At 36.1% G+C, this 21,133-nt stretch overlaps 1 protein-coding gene across 1 annotated transcript in view; it reads left to right on the forward strand.

The window, feature by feature from the left end:
* col7a1l (collagen type VII alpha 1-like) overlaps nucleotides 1–21,133 on the forward strand; it is a 154,376-nt gene that overhangs the window by 63,147 nt on the left and 70,096 nt on the right. The window contains exons 45-71 of the mRNA XM_069192546.1: nucleotides 773–805; nucleotides 1,861–1,932; nucleotides 3,331–3,390; nucleotides 3,918–3,953; nucleotides 4,479–4,559; nucleotides 4,910–4,945; nucleotides 5,387–5,431; nucleotides 6,041–6,112; nucleotides 7,921–7,956; nucleotides 8,284–8,313; nucleotides 8,754–8,795; nucleotides 9,012–9,065; nucleotides 9,166–9,204; nucleotides 10,726–10,797; nucleotides 11,333–11,368; nucleotides 12,144–12,200; nucleotides 12,299–12,343; nucleotides 12,639–12,674; nucleotides 13,509–13,535; nucleotides 14,610–14,702; nucleotides 14,948–15,013; nucleotides 16,350–16,385; nucleotides 16,774–16,812; nucleotides 17,304–17,339; nucleotides 17,447–17,581; nucleotides 19,054–19,161; nucleotides 19,435–19,671. Of these exons, the coding sequence (XP_069048647.1) occupies nucleotides 773–805; nucleotides 1,861–1,932; nucleotides 3,331–3,390; nucleotides 3,918–3,953; nucleotides 4,479–4,559; nucleotides 4,910–4,945; nucleotides 5,387–5,431; nucleotides 6,041–6,112; nucleotides 7,921–7,956; nucleotides 8,284–8,313; nucleotides 8,754–8,795; nucleotides 9,012–9,065; nucleotides 9,166–9,204; nucleotides 10,726–10,797; nucleotides 11,333–11,368; nucleotides 12,144–12,200; nucleotides 12,299–12,343; nucleotides 12,639–12,674; nucleotides 13,509–13,535; nucleotides 14,610–14,702; nucleotides 14,948–15,013; nucleotides 16,350–16,385; nucleotides 16,774–16,812; nucleotides 17,304–17,339; nucleotides 17,447–17,581; nucleotides 19,054–19,161; nucleotides 19,435–19,671 (1,659 nt within the window). The remainder of the gene's footprint in view (nucleotides 1–772; nucleotides 806–1,860; nucleotides 1,933–3,330; nucleotides 3,391–3,917; nucleotides 3,954–4,478; nucleotides 4,560–4,909; nucleotides 4,946–5,386; nucleotides 5,432–6,040; nucleotides 6,113–7,920; nucleotides 7,957–8,283; nucleotides 8,314–8,753; nucleotides 8,796–9,011; nucleotides 9,066–9,165; nucleotides 9,205–10,725; nucleotides 10,798–11,332; nucleotides 11,369–12,143; nucleotides 12,201–12,298; nucleotides 12,344–12,638; nucleotides 12,675–13,508; nucleotides 13,536–14,609; nucleotides 14,703–14,947; nucleotides 15,014–16,349; nucleotides 16,386–16,773; nucleotides 16,813–17,303; nucleotides 17,340–17,446; nucleotides 17,582–19,053; nucleotides 19,162–19,434; nucleotides 19,672–21,133) is intronic.

Below are 21,133 nucleotides of genomic sequence, written 5' to 3' on the forward strand. Positions count from 1 at the left end.
AGGGTACCAAATTCAAATAAAAACATTTCTGAGAAGTCCTTTGCCCCCTCTGCAATAGAACTGCTCAATGAAGTTATGTAAATGTACTCACTCCACAATCTATTTATTTCTCCATTTATTTATGCATTACATACTGTTGTTGTGATTTTACGTACCTCATGTGATTTTATGTTTTGCTTGTTGTGTTTTGTACCTTTATGGGAGAAGCCAAAGACAAATTTCGACAGTAGTGGACAATAAAGTATCCATCCATTTATCCATCTATCTATCTGACCACTGAGAGACTAGAGTCTGGTGTCAAAAAAAGAACAAGAGCTTTCTAGGAAGGCAGAGAGGTCCGTGAATTGGAAATGATAAGGTCCATCAACAGCAGTGTGAGATTTAAAGGAGTTCTATCAGAAATATTGGCCAATAGGCTAACAGAACAGCATGTCAACTCCTCACTAAAATTAAAGGCTTTACCATTTGAGATGAAAGAGAAAGGCCTACCCCTTTTATAAGCAATTATGGGTCCACTTGTTACTTTGTTACTGTATTTGACAGTGGACAAAAATATTTAGAGCAAAATGATCATGTGCAGCGAGGCTCAGAATGAATATGAACCTGTAAGCTGTAGCTGAATAATATCTTACAGCTTTGTCTTTCTTACCTTTTTTTTAAAAAAAATGCTTTTACAGGTAGTACCTTTTAGAAAAGCAATCCAATTTAAAAGATACATTAACTCAATAACTGAAACAAAAAGTATGATGTTTTGATATTTTCTCCATGACAGATAATCGGGCCTTCTGGGAAAAAAGGTGCTAGGGTAAGATAGTTATTTCTTTTGTAGTTATAGTGCTGCTGTGCTAACAAACTGTAAGCTTATTTCTGAGTAATTCAGAATAGAAGGAAGCCCATTTTTATCTCAGAATAACTGAAAACATCTGCATTGTGTTTAATAAATATTAAGCTTGATTTTTAAACTGGTGCAATGTTTTACTGTTTGACCTTCAATTTTAAGTGAATTACAGTATATGATTGATAAGTCTCTTTGTCAACTGTATCAAAAAGCCTGGTATCAGGACACATCTTAATGCCTGAGTTAAACATTATCAACACGTACTACTATATACAGTATAAGACCAAATTGAAACCTGCTACTAAATTAATTTTCCTGTTGATGTGAGGCAGTGCTTTAAATTGTGATAGAATTAAAAAAACTATAACCACAGTATTTTTGCATTTTATTGGAGAATATTTTTTTCTGCAGCTGTTACATCAGTCATACTGTAAACAAAGAATCTTTCTTGTAGCCTGACAAATAAAAAGTTGTTAATTGCACTCACACATCTCATTAGTACCAAGTTAAATTCCCAGCGGTCCATTCGGCTCTAAAAAATGGGAAAAAAGTAAATGGCCAATTACAATTTACTTTCTCGTAACCCTTAAAATATTTTGGAATCAATTTGCTCTATAATTCGTGGGTATTATGGGATTTATTTTCCAGTTTATTCAAAAATATTAGCATACTCATTTCTTACTTATGCTAGACACCGTACATACAGTAACTGCAAGAGATGATAACAAATCATTAACTAGGCTGACAATTGATTAACTTAATAGTATGTTTTGCTATACAGTATGTTCTTAAAGAAGAGATGCTAAACTCCCAACTGTAAATCTTATTTACTTTTAGAAGTTTGCTGAAAAAAATAAGTCTTACATTTTGCAGTCCATTACAAGGTAGAAGTTAGTTGTACTTTGCAGGTATAGTACGTTAGCTGTAGTTGAAGAAAACAGCATTGTCAAGTATTGTACCCATCTCCAGTGACATGCAGTCCAGAAAACAGGTTGACCTGAACACATTTCTTCTGATTGCAGGGTGATATTGGGCCTTTAGGTCCACCTGGTCCACAAGGTGAAAAGGGAAATCAGGGAGACAAGGGAGAAAAGGTAAAAGCAATCACAATTAATTTGAGAGCTTGTATTTTTCAAAGTATTACCAGAAAAGTAGTGCACTAAATGTAATAGAATTTGCTGGTAATTTACAGAACGTCCCTGTCAGTAAAGAGTGAGCTAAGCTTTATCCCAGGATATACAGTACTGTATATAACTGTATGTACTGACACCTGAAGAAGGCTCCGCGGCCGAAACGTTTTTTCTCTTATTTTTTTCAGCATGGAATAAACCTATTACTTGTATGTAATGTAGCCTTAGACTCTTTAGGGCTCTGTTAATGACCCAGTCATGATTTATGTATTGGGAGTGCTCTACACAGGCCTTCAAAGAAAAGCTTCATGGAAAAAGGTCATAGAAAATAATAATCACAATCTACACACACTCTGTCATCTTGTGGGTACTGACACCACCTGCTACACAACTCTCTTTCCACACATGGATAGCGAATCACATAGAAGACACATATGGACATAGAACACTGTGGCAGATTAAAAGCGCATACTCCATGCAAGAAACGACACAACATACAGTACCTTTTGGTTTGGGGAACATGTCAGAAACTTTCTAGAGCCTGGGTGGAGCGGTGCACCAGGCAGTAATTCTCGAAACTGAGATGGTGGGATCATAAGTTGTTACATAGCATTATTGAATCTCATTTAATTGCAAGAGGTTTGATCAACGGTCTTGATTGTTTCCCACTCATACCTTTAGGTTTGGGTTAACACCCCAGGTAGGGTTAGGGTTAGCATTCACACACTACTTATACAATTTCTATGCTCAGCGCTGGATTTTGGGACCCAAGTCAGGTTTAGGATGGGTGGTTTTGTAGTCCTATCTGAAAATGTTTTTTTTTATCAGAAACTCTCTGGGGCCTGGGTGGGGAGGTGCACTGCTCAGTACGTAACGGCATCCTGAAATTGAGACAGTGGGATAAAAAGTTGTATCATGGCATTATTGAATCTCATTTAATGGCAAGAGATTTGATCAAAGATCTTGATTGTTTCCCCACTCATACTGTATGCACACATTTCAAAATCCCTCATCTCATCCTGGCACACTATACCCAGATGACCACAGGTGTTTGTCTGTACTCAGATGATAGAATAAATGTGGTTTTAAAAGAGTGCTAGTCTGCATCCTTAAATTTAAAAAAATAAGCACATTTCTATTTTAAATGATTCCAAATAGCTCACTGTTTTATATAATCAATAGTAAAACTAACGTTGAAACTTTTTTTTTAAAGCCATATCAGCCTGAATGCTTACAAACCTATTTTGGTGTAGTGTCTATTTTGCTGTAGTTAGTAAAGATTATTGCAATGTTTAAGATAAAACCCATTAAGATAAAACTCATGGGTTATGATGAAAGTAACTAATTGTGCTTTATTTGAAGGGCAGTCCAGGGTTTGGCATACCCGGTCAACAAGGGCCAAAAGGGGAGAATGGAGAGAGGGTGAGTTTTTTTTCCAATACCTTATAATGCTGTTTTATTACTGTGTATGTGTTTAAATATAAATTCTTATCTAATTACGTGGACATATTGCATATTGATTAGGATTTATTATACACGTAATGTGATGCATGCTCAGAATCAGTTTTTATTCATACAAATACTGGCAAGCATTTACATGATGATTGCGAAATACGTATATAATTTTATTACAAACATGTAGGTGTTTGTCATGACAGAAGATCATTTTAATTGCACTATAACAAGGGCTATAAGGGCGTAAGGGTTATTAATTGATCTTTGTCATCAGGTTTCTATTCACTCATTTATATTTTTATTTTTAAACTTTTTAGTCCTCCATTTCATTTTAAAGTTCTCGTGTCTTCCTTCATCTTGTGGGCAGTTATTGAAAATAACTCTACATTTGTTAAATTGTCAATGCTAAGCAATGCTAAGCATTTGCATTTCCTTTCTTGTGAGGTTTTTGCATGTAAGTATGGAAATATTTTGTTTTCTTCCCTTCTCTACAGGGAAATGTTGGTTTATCTGGAAAGCCTGGACCAAAGGTAGGACCAAAATTTAAAGTGTTTACGTTGAGAGCATTAATTTAGAGGTCTAATGTGATTAATCAGTTTAGAATTACTGAGCAGACAGGCAAAGAGAAAACAGAAACTCAAGAAGAGATTTGTGACTTTGGGGGTTATGGTGACTTTGAAAGATTTAGAGAGTTCAATGACTGACATGGGAGAAGATGTTCATGAGTCATACCACAAAGATAGTCAGACTCACCTCAGGTCCCCATTGTAAGTGATAATGGAAACATCTGCAATTAGTTTTGTTGGTCACATCTAAATGCAAAGCATCGGGTGCAATCCCAACAGTGCCCTTTGCCACTCAGTAGTATTCCTATTGTTAAGCATAGTGATACTATTGTGTTCAAAAGTGATGTCAAACACAAAATTGCTAACTTTTCTGTCGCATAATTTGTCTTTTATTGTGAACAACAAATCAGTTTCAGAACAGTGCAATTTCTACATTTGTATTAATTTATTTTATTTTATGAATCTGAATTTTCATTTGTTTCTACTTAGGGCCAGGATGGTGGGAAAGGAGATAAAGGAGAACCAGGCCAGCCGGGACAGGCTGGACTACCAGGACTAAGAGGTAAAGATGTAAGTAAATCCTGAGTAGCAATTTCTGTAGTGGCACTTTTACCTGTCTTCGTAGGCAGATTGATTTTTCATTTGTGGCCTTGTGCTCAAACGTGAAAAAATACCAACGAATTTTTAAAGCTTTCAAAACATTATTGTTCAGCATTTACACTTTTTAAAGCCTAAATAATTTACAATATTTACAATAAAAATACATTTATCTTAACAGAGAATTTTTGCTGTTTTGAAGTTGTGGAAATGTTGCCTCCTGTCACACCGGGTGACTGTGGTAATCTGTGTAGTGTTTTGGTGATTAGTTGCTCTCTGTACTGTATTATGTAAATGGAGGATGGTAATGCACCTCTTTTCAGGGTGAACCAGGACCAAAGGCAGACCCAGGACCCAGGGTAAGTAAATAAATTAAGTTCTGTTTGGCCACAAACAGAATTAGCTGAATGAACTGATGAACCAGAAATATTCAGTAGGTCATTCATCAGAGGGAATCACTTGAAGTTTTAAAATTCTTCTTTTAAAAAATCGTTTTTGCTGAAGGTCATAATCAAGCTTGTACTTACAATCCTCACTAAATGGGTATCATCTGATGTCCCAATTGACGTAGGCGTTATTGATAATTTTCCCAAAAATTACAATTTTCCATGACAATTGAAAAACATATCACTTTGAGCTCAGTGAATTCAAGAAGAATCCTTCTTTCATATAAGCTACCCTTAACATACATTATTTGAATAGATCTCCTTATTTGAATAGTCTATTTTGGAATTTTATAGCAGATATTCTACTATCTTGTGTACTGCATTCTTCCACCTGTACTTGTATTTGTTCTCAAGGGTGATCCAGGGCCTGCAGGGGAGCCAGGGGAGAGAGGAGTAAGGGTAGGTTTCTGTTTTTCATTGCTTCATCAGGACTTTCTCACTGCTATCTCCCTTGCCTTCCTTTCATCAGAAATGCGTTCATTACAGCAGATGGGTGGGGTCTTCTATTTAAGATAATAAACATTTGTTACTGAATGTGCCAGAACTAGATTTCACATGTGACAGTTTACTTTGTTGATGACTTCTTTGATAATGTCATATTTAGATGTTATTCATGATGAGAAATAAACCAAAAACTGTTTTATCAGCACATACATTTTTCTTGCATACAGTATAGCAAAGGGAAGTAAATTGAATGCAGGGGAAGAAAGTGTGTTTGGCTTGTTGAAACAGAAACCATTGTTCAGTGCTCTAGCAAATTAAGGACATTCACTGAGTTCAAGAGCAGAAAAAGACAAGGAATTTAAAAATGAGGAAGCCATTGGGATCCTTGCTTGCTTGAATGTTTGTAGTTCAGTGTTCCACAGAAAACCACTTGAAAGCCCCAGAAAACTACTACAATGGCTTATGATCTGAAATGGAAATGTTTCTTTGGTGCAGCTTATTTACAGAAATTACATTTATTTATTGTATTTTCACTGGCTTTTTCAAATGTTATTTTTCTTCCAGGGCCCGCTTGGCCTTCTGGGACGACCTGGAGATCCTGGGGAAAAAGGAGAACCTGGGATTGCAGGAGCACCAGTAAGCACAGCTTAAAGCCACAACTTATTCATTTTCTAACCTTTTAAACAATCCTTCAGTGTTTTGAAGATCAGTTAAATTTATTCAGTCAGGTAGTTTAAAGCAAAAATTCAACCGTGAAGACTAAGATGCTCATTAAGAAGTGGGAATTACTACTAATAATAATTGCTTACACTTATAGCACTTTTCTGGACACTCCACTCAAAGCGCTTTACAGGTAATGGGGACTCCACTGCACCACCACCAATGTACAGCATCCACCTGGATGATGCGACAGCAGCCAAAGTGCACCAGAACGCTCACCACACATCAGCTATCAGTGGGGAGGAGAGCAGAGTAATGCAGCCAATTCATAGATGGGGATTATTAGAAGGCCATGATTGGTAAGGGCCAATGGGAAATTTGGCCAGGATGCCAGGGTTTCACCCCTACTCTTTTCGAGAAACGCCCTGGGATTTTTAATGACAACAGAGAGTCAGGACCTCAGTTTTACGTCTCATCCATCTCATCCAATATTACAAATTAAAATTAAGTGGACACTGCCTAGATATTTCTGTCCCTTTGAACAGAGCAGCTGGGCAAGGGGGCACCTAGTTATTGATGTCACCACAAAAAACGCATGTTACTGACTTATAAATTAGTTTGAAATCAAGGAAATTCAAATTCCTTCCTCACAATAAATCTTGTTTTACAAATGCCATTTAGCACCTGAGAAAATGTCTGTCAGTCATTTCAGTTCCTCTCAAAATCCTGAGTTGAATCCTGCTGAGAATCTCAGGAAAGACTTGACAAAAGCAATCCCAAAGCGACCTGCCGGGAAGAATGAGCCCAAATTGCACCAAGTCTATAGAGACTTGTGCAAGAAGTCATCTGGTTATACCTTGAATTCCAGACCTCAAGAAGGCCTGTATCTGTACTTTCCAAGATAATGCAAGATTTTTAAGGGCACATCCATTCCAGGTGGAAATAACCCCTGGCGCTTTGGAAAAAAGGTGTTTCCACCAGATATTGAATTCATACTGTAGGTCTGTTTACGTATGCAATATTAAAGTTTTTTTTCTTTAGTTTGTGCTGATGTTTACTGCACCTTTTCTTACCCTTATAAGACTTTAGGTTGAACGTTGGGGTTTGAATAATTTAGCAAGCACTGTATAAGTACAGGATACAAATCCATATTACTGCAATACAAATTATTATAAATTATTAATTATATGAAATTAAGTTCATTCAGATTTCCATTAGCACAATAAATCTTGTTTTACAAAAATTCATTTAGGTATAATCTTTGTAAAATGTCCTTACTCCATACAGTATCTTTAACTGTATGATATTGTTTCCAGAATGGCTTACAAAGCTTCCAGTTATTCTGGAACATGACGTCTTACTGTACAGTACTGTATATCACTCTGTCATAACATTGATCACTAACTCTGCCGCACTCACCTCTATGATATTACTGTTTGATTGGTTGACCTTATTGAACTAGAGAAATGATTCACTGATCTACAGTATGTTAAGCTGCTGATCTGTAGTTATGAAAACACCATCCTGATTCCAGCATTTATTGCAGTTCTCTCTGCTGTTTTGTAAGGTGTTTTCAATTGAATGATTAAACTTTTTAAGGCTGCAACATACTGTTAGATTTCTTCTTCCTTTAACTGCTTTATTTTCCTGTGCAACAGTGTAGCAATACTATTGGTCAGATGATCAGTGTAAATAAAGCTACTGACAATGGGTCTTGCCATCTCTGTTTCTGGAACTTTGTCTGCTTCCAGCAGTATCAGACTTTGTTTCTGTTTGTGTTGCAGGGCGTACAGGGACCTAAAGGAGAGAAAGGAGACACTGTATGTCCATTTGTTTTAATTGTTGATGCTTCACCTATTACTACAAGTTCCTTTCCTTAAACATTTAAGTTAAAAAAGAGAAGCAATAGTCAGTTATTGATTTTACTGATTGCAAATATCTTGCATTTTCACTTAAAATATAAACTACTTTAAAAACAGTATTTTTTTCTGACTTGACTGTCTTAATTGCAATTGCTAGAATAATTGCTTAATGGTTAAAATAATATATAGATCTCCTTTATTTTTCAGTACTAGTTTGTAGTATTACTGTATGTTGCAGAAATATAATATTTCTGTACAATATGCTTTTCCCCGCAATTCTCAAAGGGAAAGCCTGGACCACCTGGGCCTTCTTCTGTAAGTGAATACTTATATTTTTCACTTTTCTTTTCTTCTTTTGCAGTGTATTTACTTTCATGTTGAAAAGATCTAATAATTTTCAAATATGATTTATACAGTCATAAAAATACATGGCTGTATAAATAATCCTATTCCAAAAACACTTAAAAAACATTACAGAAATCCAAAAAACTTTGCAGTTATTTCCTATTGCTAACATCATTGTCCTGTGTAAGCATAATTCCAAGGCATGTCTTAATTATACGTGTCCTTTCAAATGTGATTTCAAAGTATATATTTTCCAACCAAAAATACTATTTGTAGGAAACATATAGGTGCACATATTAATATTCATTTTTGTTGCAGAATAAAGCTGATAAATTAAAAGGCAAAACACAGCTTATTTTCTCAGACTATTTTCTCACAATCTTCCTTTGTCTTTATCATTTGTATTCCAGTTTATGCTGTCTGAGAACAGCATCATCACCAGAGGTGAAAAGGTAAAGAACATCTTGTAATAACTGAGTAAAACCAATAGAAGTATGCATGTTTTGAATTGAATGATTTTGCTTTTCCAAATTCCACGTAAATTTGTGCCAAGCAGAAAGGTGTCGGTTAGACGTCATCATAAAATCAGGTCAATTGTAAAATTTCTGAGGCTTCATGAATGTGACTGAAGAGGTGAACGTGCTTATATTCATGCCTCTGTGCACCAGGGTGACAGCGGTGAGCCAGGATTGCCAGGTGACCCAGGACTACCCGGACCAAGGGTAAGTTTATAGCCTAAATACACTCTCATGGGCAATTGTCCTGCCCAGTACACCAGTCATAGCTCACAAAAATGACACTACATTAATTATTTTCCATTAGGGGCCAGAAGGGCGTCCTGGGCCTCCAGGAAATGGACTGGTATGTATTTTTGTTATTATACTGTATATTATATTATATACTATAGAACTATGTTTAGTTCCTGATGCTGAATGTTGTATTTCCATTTCTATTCACTAGCATTTTGATTGAACAATATTTATTGCTCTTCTTATTTGTTAGAGGCTTGAATTGTTAAACATAATGAACACTGATGGTATTAATTTAAATATATCAGATTATATGAACCAAAGTTTCATAGATAATATATTCATCATCAATATACTGTACAATAAATTGAAGACCTAATGAATTTCCAAAAATCCAAAGATATTCAGTAGTGATGAAATGAGGTTATGTGAGCATTAAATTCAGGGTACATTCACATGCACAGACTGTTATAGTTATTATAGTTTATCTGTGGGTGCTTTATTAACTTTTAGCATTAACATTCTACGGAACCTCCATTTAGAGTAATAAAAAAAAATCCTCAAAATAAATAATAAATCTCAATTAAAAAAAATCACACTTCTTTTTCTTCAGAGGAAAGCCAGTCATATAATAATAATATTCCAGGCATGTCTTGTGTAAAAAATAGGAACTGGATAAGTATAAGTAAAGTATAAGTATAAGTATTAGTATAAGTAGCCACTCTGAATATGCGGTACATGCATTAACGTGGAGCGTTGCTTTATGTAATTCACTGGCCAAAGATGATCAATAGGTAACACTTGTGTTAGATGATGATGTGAAACATTTGCTTCATTTAATCCGTTTCTTCTACTGTTCAACTCGCATGTTTAAATCTGCTTAAAATTGAATATTAATATAGACTTTTACAGCTAAAGGAAAATGTTGGGAGCTGAAAATAAAAACAACCGAAGTACAATGTAATATACTGTATATCTTATGTACATAAAAAAACAAAGTACACGGCAGTATTTCACCTTCTTCATAAACATTTTTATGCATTACATTTTTTTAACTCAGTAACTTACAGTGCATGTTTTGGAAAAGTTTTGACATGCTTTTTCTACATTTACTTCATAAAAAGCTATAATGTTTAACCTTTTCTAAGAATGTCATGAGAACACTGTCCTTGCTGTTATTGTTGTAAAACAAAAGTTGTTCTACTGATTTAAACCACTTGATAGAAGGAATGTTAATATGGAATCATGTAACTAAGAAATTGTAGCAGCTAAAAATATCACTATTCCATATTTTGGAAACATTTTGATATGTTTGTGCTTTTGAACAGGAGGGCAGCTTTCCTGCTCTCTGGACTTTCATTCAACTGAAATCTGTGAAAGCTAAATTTGGACCACTTTAGAGGCATGGAACCTGTTCTGTCTGATTGAGGAAGAGAGAAAGCATCTCAAAGGAAAAGCACATGGGATAAAAGTATCAGAGCCATGAAAGATATTCTTAATTCCTGTACAGGTGATAGGGTACATTTCCAGGGACCTTAGGCACATATTCTCACTGAACATGTTACAGACTGGTGTGCTCAAACTGTGAAGACAAATATGGACTGTTTTTTGCATGAGACATGCTGTTTTGCAGGGAGGGCCAGCAGTTCAAGGCAGGGATGGGGTTGATGGCAAGGATGGTGAACCAGGACCTCCAGGGCCCAAGGTTAGTTTATTTCCAGTGGTAAGAGATGCCGTTGTTAACCACACTTGTGGAGATACGAATGAAGTATTTTGATCCTCATCCTCAACCCATTGCATCAAACTATAATCATATTTTTAGGTAAATACAATTCCTGTCAGTTTTGTCTGTGCCACACTGATCATTGATGGCAGTAAGGACGACATTATCAACCTCACTAGAGAAAAATGGAATTGGGTGACTTGTGCCTTGGTGAACCCTACAAAAGCAATTTACAGAAAGGGGTGAGGTGTCACCTTGTGAGCTGGCTCTGGTATTTGCAGATTGTCTTTTAAAAATGTTTCAAGGCAGCGTTTTAAAGGGCTCACTGTACACTCTCTGCATGTGCCTAGATCATCCCAGAAAACTGCATTATTTCAAAGAGGTTCTACATGAAAGTTCGTTCAAAAGTCAAATGTTTTTTTAACAAAAGTTATTTTCAATTATATGTATCATTTTTTCCTTTGAGTTTCATATTATTCTCATACATAATGACTTCAATTTCACCTCCTTTATTCAGGGTGAACCAGGAAGGAAGGGAGATCCTGGCAGTGCTGTAAGTATTCCAGTCTGCAGCTTTCCTCCAAAAGGAGTTTTTCACGCAATCATGAATGGTTATATGTTTAATATATCTTTTTTTTGCAAATAACTGTGCATTGAATTTGGCATATTTCTCATATTTCGTTAACCAGATCAAACAGATCTTTTTTAAAAATAACTAAGAAACAAAATAGGACCATCAAAACGTGTGATTTACAAACAAAAACTCAGAATGCAAGTTATATTACTTGAGGGCACAAACAAAGACAGCTATAAGTATGATACCTCACTATAGGCTTGCACACATCGTTAGAAGCTCCATAAAGTTCCATGTTAGGAATCACTGCTGGCCATTAACATTAGTATTGTTACTGTATATATTATGGTTACAATAAGCACTTTGTACACTATAGCCATTATTTATTAATACTATTAATATTAATAATATTAATATTATTCTATTTACATTTGTGTGGCAGTCTTGCCAGTCTTGTTTTGAAGTATATATAGTTTTATACAGCCCTAATTAGTTAGGCAAGCTTGAATGTTTTTATTTACACTAAAACCTTTTCTGCTGCTCTAGGCGCAACAAGGCACAGCACAGTAAACGCTTTCGTACTCTGAACATACATACAAATACCCCAATACATGGAAAAAGTACAAAAAGACATATAAATGGCACAAAAAATAAAAGTACAAAAAATACCAAATGAAACCTGCTTTTGAAAGCCATGGGGAGTATTTGTTCAAGAGGGTAACGGCCGGGGGAATAATAATACGTTCTGTTGTAGAAAGGAGAGCCCGGTCGCATGGGCATAACTGGAATGCCAGGCCTTCCTGGGACCCCTGTAAGTACTGTACTGTTTATCCTTTGTCAGCTCTAAGCAAGAATATCCTGTGTGGATTAGGGGCTCTGCTAACACATGGCCCTGTTGAACATTTGTAGGGGAAACCTGGTGTTGACGGAAAGCGAGGAGCCACTGGAAAGGACGTGAGAGAAATTTCTGATTGCGACCCGTTTCCGACATGTTTTTTAAATTTCTCTTTGGAACAATGCAGTGATGGCAGGCACCATAGTTGGTGTTACTGTGTTAATAAAATATTGAAATCGCTGTTTACTTTCTTAATGTCAGGCTACTTGCAGATTGTAGCAAGAAGAGTAACAGTAAAACATGCATTATTATAATAGCTTATAATACAAATGTTACTATTCCAACCTTTTCATTAAATGTTTTTTGTATTAAGAACTGTGCAACAATTGCTCAATAGTCTGTCATTTTCTTCAGGGAGAACCTGGACTTCCAGGAGAAAAGGGAGGAAAGGTACTGGAATAACAATACCGTACATCCCTAAATGTCAGTTTAGCTGGTAACACTTTAAAATAAGGTTCAATAATAAACCTTAACAGATAATGTACATTTGGCATTTTATCTGTTAATAATATTATATTTTTAGTCTATATATAATACTATGAATACATTTATCAGAGGTTTCATATTACATTTCCATTGTCAGATCTAAAGTATGTGCATTATGAAGAGGTAATTCAATATTACATCCTCAGCTTTGTTCTCTGATCAGGGTTACATCCAGTTTGTAATTGTAATGCAGTGAAGGTATTGCACCTTTATTTCTATGCTAATCAACTGGACTTTGTTAGTAGACTAGTTACAGCATATTTGTAAGTAGTCTACTCACTGTTAGTCTCCCAAGAAATGGGCTAATTAACATTTATGATTGAATTACCATTCAATTTACCGTGGCTAAATAGAAGGAATTAAAATCATTTGTGTAGTTAAAAATATCAAATAAGACAGGCAAGGTCTGAGACATACAGTATAGTATCTGATGTAAGGAATGATTTGTTGAGGATTTTTCCCTTTGAGAGCTCTATACAATTGTTCTTTGTTCTTTGTTCTTCTACTTTGAGAGACACTTAATCTTTATTGTTTAATAACTCATAACATGTGTAACTGTATGTGTCCATTTATATATACTATACCTTTATGGACTAAAATTAAGTTAAACCCCTCTTGCTGTAATCTTTCATGGTTGAAAATCACTGATGAGCTGAGGTGCTGTAGAGCTGAAGGAAGGAAGCTCTGTCGCCTGTCTTACACTAATGCAAAACAAATCTCTTATCTGTTCTTTCACAGGGTGAAAGGGGTGATCCAGGCAGTGCTGTAAGTTTTGTTGTGTGTTATACTATGTTCTGTTATGAAAAGAAGAAGTGTAAGAAAGTATGCAAATTTAAAATTTAAACTGTTTTGATCAGTTAGATGATGACACCATACAAATAACCAGACAAGAAAACTTCAGAAGTACTACTGTAATAAAGAAAAACAGAATAATGCCATATTCTACACTACACATTAGCAGTGTCCAGCTGTTTTTATCCTTATAAACAATAGTCCATATCGTGCCTATTTCTTAACTGTTATTAGAAAAGCTAAGTGTCTAGGCAGGGTTTGGGGTGTACACTATAAAACAGCAAAGTGGCAAGTTATTAAAGAAATAAAAGAGAGTGTAGCAAGTTACCCAGCGAAACAAAAAAATCCAGGAGTTCTCACGGGGCAAGAAACGGACTAAAATTAAAATAAATGGAATAAAAAACAACATAGATAATAGATAATATATAGTACATAGTAAAAATAAGAGAAAAACACAGGACAGAAGTAATGGGGAGCAATTGGGTACCCCAATTCAGCAGAAGGAGCACGTTGTTTTACAGGACCAGGAGAGAGATGGTGCAGATGTGTGCAGGAGGCACCTTCCACCACAAGCAGGGAAGGGAGGATAACAAGTGACCGTGTCCCTCTCAGTGGTGCCAGTGTTTCACCATAGGAAATATAGTCCCGTTAAAGTTTTCTTTATCCTTGAATGTAACATATTTTCAAGATAGTGATAAATACCGTATAGTACAGCGTGGCGCGATGGTGCAGTGGTTAGCATTGCTGCTTCACCGGACATACAGGTAATGGGGGGGCTTGGATTTTAACTCCTGGGGTGCTACAGTATCTGCTTGAAGCTTGTGTGGGTTTAATCTGGGTGCTTCAGTTTCCTTCCACAGTCCAAAGACATTCTGGTAGGTTGATTGGCTTCTGGGAAAACTGGCCCTAGTGAAAGTGTGTTCCTATTTGTATCTAACCGGATGTGAACCTTGCGATGAAAAGACTTCCCATAATATAATATGATATAATATGACATAGCATATGGTATTGCTGCATAAGAGAATGAATGCTCTTATTTTCCTGAAGGGGAAAGATGGGGCAAAAGGAGAGCCCGGGGCTCCAGGTTTGCCCGGTCCTCCTGTGTTGCTGAACATCCCTACAGACCTCACACCAGAGGAGGTAGGGTGGCCACTTTCTGTCATAGCGACTTTGTCATGTGTGTTAACATCGTATATACAGTGCTGTAACAGTTATATCTGGAACACATTCTAAGAATGCTTCCTTTTTTGTCTCTGTTCATTAATTTCACTATCATGCTCCATTGGTTGTGTCTTTGCTCCTTTCTCAGCTCTAAAAAAAAGTGAGGTGTCAGCAAAGATTTTCTCGGGTACCTCAGAAATGACCATTTGTTGTTGATTTTTTAGGGTGCCTCAATTGAAAATGCAAGACAGCCATTGTTTCCTCTACCTATGGGTCCTCCTGGAGTTGCTGTAAGTCATGATCTGTTGTTCCATTTTGGGATTTATGGAAAATTATATCCTATGGTACCCCCTTATATAAATGTTAATTGTTAATAACGCATATTATATATATATTTTCCCCTTTTTTCTTTAGAATCCTTAACACACTAGATCTGGCTGCCTCTCTGTCACATTGCTTGTGCGGAGCAATGTTAAATGAAAATTTTGCTTCAAAGTCCAACTGCTCATTTAAAATGCACAAAAGCTTCTTTGGATGTTATTAATTGCTTTTGTGTTTTTTTTTATTTTAAGCTTACTGTTCACTGTATGTAATGCAACTCATTTCTGTAATGGAGCTCTGACGAAAGTTCGGGAGGCATGAGGGCAGGCGGACTAAGATCAGCTGCCACAACCCATAATTAATCCATACATAATTTCTCACATTCCCATACAGTATATACCACATGTCACGCGCTCCTCTTCTTTGCTTGTTTTTTATCCCTCCTCCACTCCATATCCACCTATGCAGCTATCCCCTCATTGCCTTTTCACCAGGCATATGGGTCCTAGCCTCCCTGTCCTATGACCACAAGGCTGGCCTCAGCCAAGCGGGTTAAACCAGGTTTCTACAAACTCAATACATGATTCTGCTTTCACACAGTCTTCACCTGCCCTCATTCCTCATGGACTCAGTCTTGTTAGTGTTAATTATCCCAGGCGTCAGCCTGAAGACGGATACAAAATCTACAGTTTTGTGGGAAAGTGTCAAAACACCTTTGATGTGCTTGAAACAAAAAAACGAACTGAAGTTTGGAAGACACAAAAGAGTTTGAGATGAATCCTATAATCATATGACATCAAAACATCTATTCAACTATGAACAGATGCAAATTAATACATCAGTATTTACTGTATGTTTGTTTATATGAGGCTCTTGTCTTTATGCAATTGAAAACTCATACAAATAAGATTTTGTTTAATCTAGTCTCAAAACCGGTTTTGACAATGGCTGAATATTTGTGGGTATCACGTAGAACAGAAATGAAAATTTTAAAATTTCACTCACTTATTTACAATTAGGTTAAATGTGTACTCTTCTAGTTCTCAAAGAATGGTTTCATTTGCTTTTTAAGCTAGGTTTGAAAACTGGGAAATTTGGAAATATCAGAATTCAGAAACAGTATTGCATTTAATAACATTCAATACCTGTAGTGTATCTATTCTTATTTTTATGTTTTGCGTGTACTGTATAACAGGGTCCTCCAGGCATGAAGGTGAGAACAAATTCTGTTTTCAAAAAAGTATTGATGAATTCCTATTCACCCCATTTGGTATTCTCATAATGAATAATTCTACCTTTTTGTAGGGAGAGAAAGGAGACAAAGGTAGCAAAGGAGACAAGGTTAGTGATTTCTTCAGAATTAAGTATGGATTTCCTGTGGCACTACTTGTTTGTCACTTACTGTAAGAAAGTCCAGTATGCATTAATGTCTTTTTTGTTGGTAACATGATCCCATATAATATGAGATGAAAGGTTTAGTGCTAAATGTATAACTGTATTCTGGTAATTTTGGCATTTGTGTCAAAAAGTAATTTGGGTATAAAAAATATTTATGAATACTTTTAGAAAGTAAAATAAATACCAATCTCCAACAAGACAATGCCAACAAATTGAGGTGGTGTCTTTAGTTCAAAATGTAAGGGTGTGAATGTACTGTATTCTTAGACATGGGATTATATTAAAGACAATATTACTGTGGTGTTTCTGGATATTATTTTTTTAATTCTAGGGTGATCCTGGTCCTGCAGGAAAACTATTTGAAATGAAGGTAAGTAAATCCTGTCTCATAACCAATTCATTTATCATAATCCATTCCTTACTGGACACTAGCAGCATCAGTACTATGCCTGAATAGTTCTGTTGAATACATGTTACCCCTTTGAACATACAGTATGTATCTGTTATGTTATTGATACACTAGCTGTATATTAAGCACCAAAAGACACATCACTTAGAAGTGCAAGACATTCACAAAGTTATAATCAGGATAAATAATATATCTTTTATGTAATGTTCTCTGCCATTTTATTCACCATGTATGACATTGGTAAATTCAATATGCAGATTAATATTGCTATCGATGTGGAAGTGTAATGAGAATTTCACAGGCTAGTTCTGTAGTGTACTTTTGCATTGGATGCTTGGCTCTGTCCTCTCCATCCTCAACCTTGAAGCAGCTCCATTTAAAAAAAAAATGAAATTAATTAGAAGAGTAGTGGCACTTTAACATTGTAGGATTTCCTCTCTCTCATTACACAGGAATTAGAAGCACTATTTGAATCCTACGGGATTAAGGTAAAGTTAATCCTCTCCCCTTACTTTGCCATGATCTTATTCATAAATAAACCCTGCGCCTGTCAAAGTGAAGACCAGCAGCTCTAAAAGGCTTGTCTGTTTCCCAGCTGCCCCTGCTGAAGGCTCTTGTTGACAAGCTGGTGCAGGAGGGCATAGACGAGGTACTGCCACAGCTTACAAGCTCAAAGAAAAGCAAGGGTGACAAGAAAAGAATTAACTACAACCACGTTACAGACTACACAGTAAGTATGCATATGGATTCTCATTGTAGGTTCTTCTCAAGATAAGTAAGGTCAGTAAGGCTTGTGCACATGAAATAATAAAACATATTACGAATTCATTGCCCTGCTCCAGAAAATAGGGTTCTCTTCAAGTTGAGATATAGTACTTCAGATGGGTTATTCAAATGCTCAGGGTGTTAATTTTATTTTACCCGTATCATTTAGTTTCTTGCCTACTAAGAAAAAATTAATTTGTAATCAGGTTCAAAACTATTGGGAAATGGATAACATCTAGAATTTGTATAGCAAATAATTGTACCACATAATCGACCACTGGGGTGCGGCATCCATCCGGGTGATACACAACAGCCATTATGCACTAATTGCCTCACTACACAACAGATCTAGAGACATAAGAAATGCCTTCACAAGTGACATTCAGAGTGAAGTATTGTGATGCCAGAATGTGCAAGCACAAAGTGCTTGACCAAGTTGTAGAAACCTTGTTTGAACATCTCACTAAAGGGCATTATATAATTTAAAAAAATAAAATCCTTACACATATACTGTATAGTGCTTTTCTGGACACTCCATTCAAAGTGCTTTACAAACAGTGGGGACTCCCTTTCACCACCACCAATATGCAGCACCCATGTGAGGTGAGACAGCAGCCAAAGTGTACCAGTAAGCTCACCACACATCAGCTATCAGTAGAAACGAGCACAGAGTGATGAAGCCAAGTCATAGATGGGGATGTTAAGGAGGTCATGATAGATAAAGGCCAGGGGGAAATACTGCATGTCCAGGACACTGGGTTTAACACCCCTACTTTCTTCTTAAATATTGCAGAACTAATATAAAGTATCCATTGTGAATCTGAAGTATTTTTTTCTTTGATTTTCCTGAGTAAACACATTTACAGAAAATATATTTTTTTAAAGAAACTCTAGATTGGAAATAAAGCATGACCTACTTTGTTCAATTTGATTTGGATGAGCTTTAAATGTGCACCAGTCATTGAAGCCAACCCATTTTGATTGCTAAGCAAATACAGAATGTACCTGTTGATATAAAAGTATCTTTCAGATACATTAGGGGAATATAGTAAATAATGGAAATTATTTTAAGTCACCTGACATCTTTGTGAAATCAAAAGACCTTAGCAGTATTTCTCTAATATTTCTCTCCTTGGGAATCTCTTAGCATTTGTTTTGCCCTTTTAATCTACAGTATGTAACAAGACAGATGCAAAAAAAACATACTGTATGTCATGACCTGAAAGGCTCTGTATCATATTGCTCAATTTAAAAGACTCAATTTATGAGACTCACCAACGGTCATGGTAGAATAATTTAATGTAGAAATATACAGTATATTTGCCTTTATTTGTTGCAATTTCTTTTTCATATACAGTAAACCAATTCTGAAATTTAAGTCTCTTCTTAGAACAAACATGAGCATGTACAGTAAATTTGCACTGCTCTTCTTTGCAGAGTTCTTTAAAATATGATCTTTCCAGTAAACCACTGAGTGAAATGGACTTGACTGAGGAAGGTGTGGACACTGTGACAGAGGAATTACTCCCAGCTCCCATCATACCAGTAAGACTGAAAAGATCAGTTTGACATAACGTAGGAAGCAGCTATTTGTAGGTTAACATGCTTTAAAAGAAAAATGCTGAAGATACTGTTTGCAAAACAGTTACTCTGATAACTGCAGACTGTCAGGCATAAGTTGTCACATTGAATTTTGTTTTCATTTTTTAGTTTTATCCACGATATTGAGCAAATGTCACTATGTTTGCATTACTGTTTTTTTTATTTATCAATTAACTAAATATAAGATCTTTGTTGGCTTTATTATTTATTTTATAGGATACATTTGATTTTGAAACCAAGGAAGGAACAGCTTTTGACAGCAAAGTAGTCGTTCGCGGTTCGCTTACTGATAGCAATGCAGGAAATGAACTCATAGAAGATATAAACAATGGGAAGGAAGATGATCAAACTGTGACTACAGGCCACTTTGGTGGCACTTCTCCACCGGAATATGTCCTGCAAACGCCTGAATCATTAGAAGCACAGTCTTTGGCAGATAAGGTACTGTTTGAAGTGAGTACAAATGGAATTATATTGTAAATTGCTGATGTTGCCCTGATCATTTTTCATTTTATTGTTGTTTAAATGAATTTGTGTATCAACTATTTTAGAGCTGTACAGCATGTAGAGGTGTGACCCCTGTTTTAGCTGCTGGACATCCTGTAAGTACAGACATGTGCAGGTGAGACTACAAAAGCAGAGTCATTCTAAACCCATGCACAATATACCAATATTTGTGAGCCAGAACCTAAAACAGCAGATAATCGGTAGAACCAGTCCATTCCAGGGCACATCATGAATAGGGGGAATTATTAGCGTAGTTGCAAGCGACCACGGTCTAAGAAAAAATGGAAAAAAAAGGAGCATCTCACTTCATCGTTTTACATCACCAAAACCACAAATCGTTTTTAGAACCGATAAATGACAGTAATTTAATCAAACTGTGCTTGTGGGCCACGTAGTCACAAGCAACCATGGCGTAAGTCAACATTTACTTTTGAGTCATGCATCATATTTAATCGTTTTTACCAACAAAACCACAAAACCTGTTATCAATCAAAAAAGGACAACCAGATCTTTAAAAAAACGTTTTCAGAACCAAAAAACACAGAGGCTTCGAAATTCCATCGATAAGGTAATCAATAAGCCAGCAAAACATGACCCCAAAAGCAAAAACCAGCAAAAAAAAAATATCCCATGTTTTTACCTTATTCTGAAGCACGATATATATCCACAAACAGCTAGACTAACCCACCTCCAGACCTGGAGGAAACTGAACATTATTGGCTTTGGAATAGATATTTGAAACTGGACCGCCAGGAATAAGGTGATCTGCTTGGTAAAAAACGCTGTCATTCATTGTATTTTCAGCCATTCAGAGCCTTTAGGGGGTGAGACTTCCTCTAGAAGCCTAAGGCTGCATTCCACCTGCCTTCTAGCTGTCAATCATTGGCTCAGAAGGGGTTATCAATCAGTTTCTTATCAGTGGTTCTTTTTTCACACCAGGAGGCAACTCTGAGTTTTTTTTTCAAAGCTTAATGGCAGAAAAGGGCTCTCTAGCGGTGTCTAAAGGTTTTAATAGCAATTGCAATGGTTTTTATTGTTATTGCTGTTAATATTTTTTATGGATTTATTTTGGGATGTGAGAAATTTCATTCCAGATCCAGTCTTCACAAAACATTCTGTAGAATTTTTTCAAATTGATCAATTTGTCCCAAAGTTTTATCCAAACTAGTAGACACCTAGGCCAGGGCCTACAAAGCATTTTCAGCTACCTGGCAGGCCTAGAATTGAACATTCTGACCTCTGAAGACCAAAACAATTTCCGCCTGCTGTTTTTTTCATATGTTTGTCTGCTGAGTGGATACATTAAGAAATGGAAATTTGACTATTCACACACAAAGCCAAGGGGGTTAGCTTCAATTTAAGACCTGAACCAGCCTCCTCCTTTGTTCTGCTGCAGAGATATAACAAA

The sequence above is a fragment of the Lepisosteus oculatus genome, chromosome 7 (assembly GCF_040954835.1).
Source record: "Lepisosteus oculatus isolate fLepOcu1 chromosome 7, fLepOcu1.hap2, whole genome shotgun sequence".
In the NCBI taxonomy this organism is placed as follows: Eukaryota; Metazoa; Chordata; class Actinopteri; order Semionotiformes; family Lepisosteidae; genus Lepisosteus; species Lepisosteus oculatus.